The sequence below is a fragment of the Halyomorpha halys genome, unplaced genomic scaffold (genome assembly GCF_000696795.3).
Source record: "Halyomorpha halys isolate HHAL.00 unplaced genomic scaffold, Hhal_1.1 Scaffold65.1, whole genome shotgun sequence".
NCBI classification, from domain to species: domain Eukaryota; kingdom Metazoa; phylum Arthropoda; class Insecta; order Hemiptera; family Pentatomidae; genus Halyomorpha; species Halyomorpha halys.
Genome location: NW_027109066.1, coordinates 17,788 through 23,645, shown reverse-complemented (window position 1 = coordinate 23,645; position 5,858 = coordinate 17,788). Strand labels below are relative to the sequence as shown.

General features: G+C 30.3%; 2 protein-coding genes across 2 annotated transcripts in view; both read left to right on the top strand.

Annotated features, from left to right (window-relative positions):
• The window catches only part of LOC106692661 (zinc finger protein 431), a 30,446-nt gene that overhangs the window by 13,862 nt on the left and 10,726 nt on the right, over nt 1-5,858 (top strand). The gene's annotated exons all lie outside the window — the stretch shown is intronic.
• LOC136795735 (zinc finger protein 431-like) lies at nt 7-4,008 on the top strand. The gene is made up of 2 exons (XM_067047270.1): nt 7-52; nt 1,663-4,008. Exon 2 carries the CDS (start codon nt 1,743-1,745, stop codon nt 3,009-3,011), a length of 1,269 nt encoding a protein of 422 aa, XP_066903371.1. The 5' UTR covers nt 7-52; nt 1,663-1,742; the 3' UTR covers nt 3,012-4,008.

Genomic DNA, 5,858 nt, shown 5'->3' with positions numbered 1-5,858 from the left:
GTAAAAGAAGAAATATTTGTGAAACAAGAAGAACTGCTTATCCCAGATGAAGGTGAGGACCATTTATCTAATTAACTGTTGAGTAACCGCAATACTGATGCACAAATAATCTTAATGTAGAATGACATCTATAACATACCGTATGGTTTCCCTTATATTGGCCTTTTGGGGCATTTTTTCTTGATGTATTCGTTCAAAAAATTGACATAGACATTTGTAATATAAGTTGTAACACAAAATAGTATTGTACAGTACAATATAAGTTGTAACACAAAATAGTATTGTACAAGGTTCATTCAAATGTTAAGGAGAATGTTTTTTAAAAATTTATTAATATCAGCAAATGATTATCCAAAGTCGTTTACTGTTTATCAATTAATTCTCCTTATTGATACATTTTCCCATTCAATCAGAAACTTCCCTATTAAAAGAAGAAGAATGTTGAGGTGTAATGTTATTGGTAAAACTCAGCATCACTGATAAGTGATAGCAGTAGTAGGTAGGATCAATTGTTCTCTGTTAGTGAAGGAAATCCAACAAAATAATACCTTTTGAATCACAAAACTTGGTTACAAAAAATTTCCCTGCGGACATATATTTCGGGTATTCGGGCTGGAATGGCCTCTCCAATTGTCATCCGCCATTCTTTGCTTGCCAGCTTGCTCTCTGGAGTCTTATGGACGACCTAATCCTCTTTGCAGGTCACCATGCAATTAAGAAAAGTTGTCTATGCAACTGTTGATATGAACAGAATCTATGAATCTTATTCTACAATTGATCATACAAATATCAAAATTTGTTCTTAATTCACACAATAATACTAGTATGACTTTGATGTCTAGAAACAACTCAGTAAAAAAAAAAATGATTGATTATATTTATTAATACTTATCAAAAATTTTCAACTAATGAACATATTTAATTAACTAATTGGAGAAGATGGTCGGGGGGTTCTCATATTTAATTAACTAATTGGAGAAGATGGTCGGGGGGTTCTCATATTTCTTACATTATTCATTTCCCATTCTCCATATTTCCTCTTCTAGCTTTTTCCCATTTTATATATGTATATGTATAGGTATATAAGTTAATACTCACACTGTAATTCAGATATAAGTCACTCACTCACTATATTTCATTTTCTGTCATATTGTTCAATTTGTAGATTCAATATTTGTTTTTTCAGTTTATTAGACACTACTTGCATATCTTATATTATACATATCTTCTTACTTACATTATATTATATTTCATCTTTCACTGGTTTCAACCTGCTACCGTCTAATTCCATAATTATCAATCAGTTATTTTTTATTATTCTTATCAATTATCAATTTTTTATTATTTATTATTCAATTCAATATTTTGTATAATTCCAAATTTGTTTGTATATTATTTCTTTTCAATTTTATGTTTCTATAAATGATGCTTGTTATCTCTTTTGTTCTATAGTCCTGATAAAGAACTGAAACTGAGGACGAAACATTGCCATAAATAAAATTTTTTTTTGTTTATTTATATTTTTCTTTGCTTACCGCACCCCCGACCATCTTCTCCAATCAGTAATCTACACTCAACTATCTACTCCTCTTTAATTAACTAATTGGATAACTGCTCATTACCTTTATTTTATTTTTTAATATAAAAATTGATTGCTTATAGGTACCAAGGATAGTTACCATAGAGGAGAGAAATCCCACCAATGTCCCCACTGTAAATATAAATCAACAAAATTTAGAGCTATGAAAAGTCATATAATGGCTCATCATACAGGAGAAAAGTCACATCAATGTTCTCACTGTGATTATAAATCAGTAACATCTGGACAGATGAAAAGACACATAATGGCCCGTCATACAGGGGAGAAGTCCCATCAGTGCCCTTATTGTGATTATAAATCAGTTCAATCTGTAACTATGAAAAACCATATAATGGCCCGTCACACAGGTGAGAAGCCCCATGAATGTCCTCATTGTGACTTTAAATCAGTATCATCAGGCTATATAAAAATTCATATAATGGCTCGTCATACAGGAGAAAAGTCATATCAATGTCCTCACTGTGATTATAAATCAGTAGTATCTGGCAGTATGAAAAGTCATATAATGGCTCGTCATACAGATGAAAAGTCACATCAATGTCCTCACTGTGATTATAAATCAGTAGTATCTTGCAATATGAAGAGACATATAATGGCCCGTCATATAGGTGAGAAGTCCCATCAGTGCCCTTACTGTGATTATAAATCAGTTATATCAATAACTATGAAAAAACATATAATGACCCGTCACACAGGTGAGAAGCCCTATGAATGTCCTCATTGTGATTATAAATCAGTGTCATCAGGCTATATGAAAATTCATATAATGGCTCGTCATACTGGAGAAAAGCCACATCAATGTCCTCACTGCGATTATAAATCAGTAGTATCTGGCAGTATGAAAAGTCATATAATGGCTCATCATACAGGAGAAAAGTCACAATGTCCTCACTGTGATTATAGATCAGTAGTATCTTGCAATATGAAAAGTCATATAATGGCCCGTCACACAGGTGAGAAGCCCCATCATTGTCCTCACTGTGATTATAGATCAGTAGTATCTAGCAATGTGAAAAATCATATAATGGCCCGTCACACAGGTGAGAAGCCTCATCAATGTCCTCATTGTGATTATAAATCAGTTCTATCAATAACTATGAAAAAACATATAATGACCCATCACACAGGTGAGAAGCCCCATCATTGTCCTCACTGTGATTATAGATCAGTAGTATCTGGCAATATAATGGCCCGCCACACAGGTGAGAAGCCTCATCAATGTCCTCATTGTGATTATAAATCAGTAAAATCTGGAGGTTTGAAAATTCATATAATGGCCCGTCACACAGGTGAGAAGCCTCATCAATGTCCTCATTGTGATTATAAATCAGTGACATCTGGAGATATGAAAAAACATAACATGGCCTGTCACACAGGTGAGAACCAAATTGATGTCAATTATAAATCATGAACAGGAGCTGCAAACAAAAATCACTACAGGGCAGTAATCTGCAAATTCTTCTATGGGCTCACCTTATAGGTGCAGAGGCCTCATGCTATCCTTATTGTATCCATGTAACTGTATTATTTGAACTATTAATAAATGTTCATATTAATGAGCTCCATGCAGGTGTAATGTGTATACCTATGGATGAAACTACCAGTCAGTAAATGAGATTCATCACTGTGTCCATTCAGATATGGCCGACTTTTATGTGTCATATTTTTGTTGAAAAACAGGATAATCAGTGTTTGTGTTTCCAAATGTAAAAGATAAGTTTCTGCCCATGTTAGCACTGTAATCATGAAATTACCATACCAAAAGAAATAAACTGTACCTTATCTCATTTTTCATTTAATGTAAACTTGTTATCTTCCTACACTGAATGTCAAGAAGTTGAAGAAAACTTTTTTTTCCAACTCGATATACCTTTCCTGCAAAGTATACTGGTTTATATATATGTATATATAGTTGACCGTAAATATTTAAATAATAGTAGATGGTCAGGGTTGCGGTAAAAAAAAAAGAACAAATAGTTTAAAACTATGAATTAACTACCCTGTCCATCTACTTATATTTATACTGGTTTATATTTCTAATATTTAGTTTTACTTTTTTTCTTGAACTTGAGTTCAGTGCATATATTTATAAGTTCATCTTATATTTGTTATTGATAAGTCAGTATGTATTTTTATTGCAACAATACAAGTAGGTATGGAAAAATGATCTTAGAGTAAAAAATAAAATTTTTGTTAAGATATTTTGAATTTTAAACCAAGATTCCACCTACTCCTTACTGTTTTAAAGTTCCTTTTTCCAGCACCAACCTACCCCATCCCTGTGGCACATTGATACAAAGTAATATTTGTTAGTTGTTATTAACGATTTTCCCTTTGGTTTTTTATCTCCTTCCTGGTAATAGAGGATCAAGTATTCATTCTGTGGGACTGCCAAAAAAAAATTAAAAAATATATTATATTTTCATTAACATGAAATAAATAATAAATATATATATAAAACCTAATAAAATTTTATTATAGAAATCTCTCGATTTGATAAAAAAGTTTTTAGTAATCACCATGTGTATTTTATTTTACTTTCTCAGTGAATTGAAAATATAAATCCTGAACAGTTATAAAAGAGAAAGAAGTTTAATATATTTATATTCATTATAATATATTGAAAAAAAATACAATATGAATTATATAATACATGTAAATCACAGTTATAAAATTTGAGTAATGAGTAGTACAATTAAATGAATTGTTCTATGATTTGTGAAATGGTGGTTGGTCTATTGATAGGAGGACAGGATGTACTCCCTAGTTACTAATATAAATATAATAATTATATTTTCATGTGTCATATATGAAAAGAAAATAGTCTTTATTCTAGGACTAAGTCCCCTATGAATAAACACAATCAACTTGAAAGATTAAATAAACTTATGTAATTAATGATGGAAGATGGTCCAGGTGGCAATCAAAAAAGAAGCTCAGACTAGTACAAAAATTATTTATTATTCATTAAGATTTCAGCTCACTTTGCAGAGTTTCACCATGGCTAAAATGATGTCAGCTGACTGAGGATCAGCTTATCTACACATATTATATAGAGATGTGCCGAACACAATAAAGCCAGTCTTTTACAGCATTCCAAGCGTGTCATATATTATTCCTTTTTTTAAAGTTTTGCTTTCGCCGATACTTAAAATTTATATATATATTTTTTGAGGATCAGTCAATAATACAGCTTTATTTTAGTGATGTTTAGCAACTTTATTGTTTGCATAGTCATGCCCAACAATGAAAAAATGAATGTTTTTTAGAACAAACATTCTCTTCAAATAATTGCCACAAAACTACAAGTACATAGTGCAATCTCTTAAAAAGCTTTAATGTTTTTATTAAACATTAATTTAAAATCAAAAACATTAATGTTTGTATTAAACTATATTTTGATTGTAATCTTTATTAGTATGATATTGCACCATGTACTTGTAGTTTTGTGGAAATTATTTGAAGAGAGTGTTTGTTCTAAAAAAGCTGTCTTTTTCATTGTAGGGCATGACTATACAAACAATAAAGTTGCAAAACGTCACCAAAACAAAGTTGTATTATTGACTGATCCTCAAGATCCACCAAAAACAGCCAGGAAAAATGTTTTATATATAATAAGGTACAATCAGCTGTACAACTCATATCAGCTGATCGAGTAGAAGAAATTTGTTTCTGAAGAATTTCACTGAAGAAAATTGTTAATTGTCTTTTTTTTTTATTGAAATACAAAGAGTGTTGTTTATTTATTTTTATTTTTTAACATACAGTGATGTTTATTTTAGTTTTTATTTCCTTAGGGTTCAGTGTATATGTATTATTATTTGGTTTTTTGTATTTAATGTGTAGCTTTTAGTTAGTATAAATTTATGTAATATTTTGAGTTTGTAAAATATAATTATAATAAAATTTTAAGGAATGTTTGTAAAATGGTGGGGGAGAGTTACAGTCAGCTGTTCCGGTAGATCTATATATATATAAATATATATATATATATTTATACAAGCTAGACTCTATAAAAAGTTAGACTTTGAGTAACAACTGAGTTGGCCATTTCTCTCTCCCTTTTCTCTTTTTTTTTAGTCTTTGTGTTCTCAAACTTATATACATATGAAAGTTATTTTTACTGAAGTGAAACTAAAAATAAAAGGAGAGAGAGGAGTATGAAATGAAACACATGAAGTAATATCAAAGACTGATCTATTTGCAGAGCCTCTCTGTCTATTTATACATTTTTTTTTTCTTTCACAACCTCTTTATT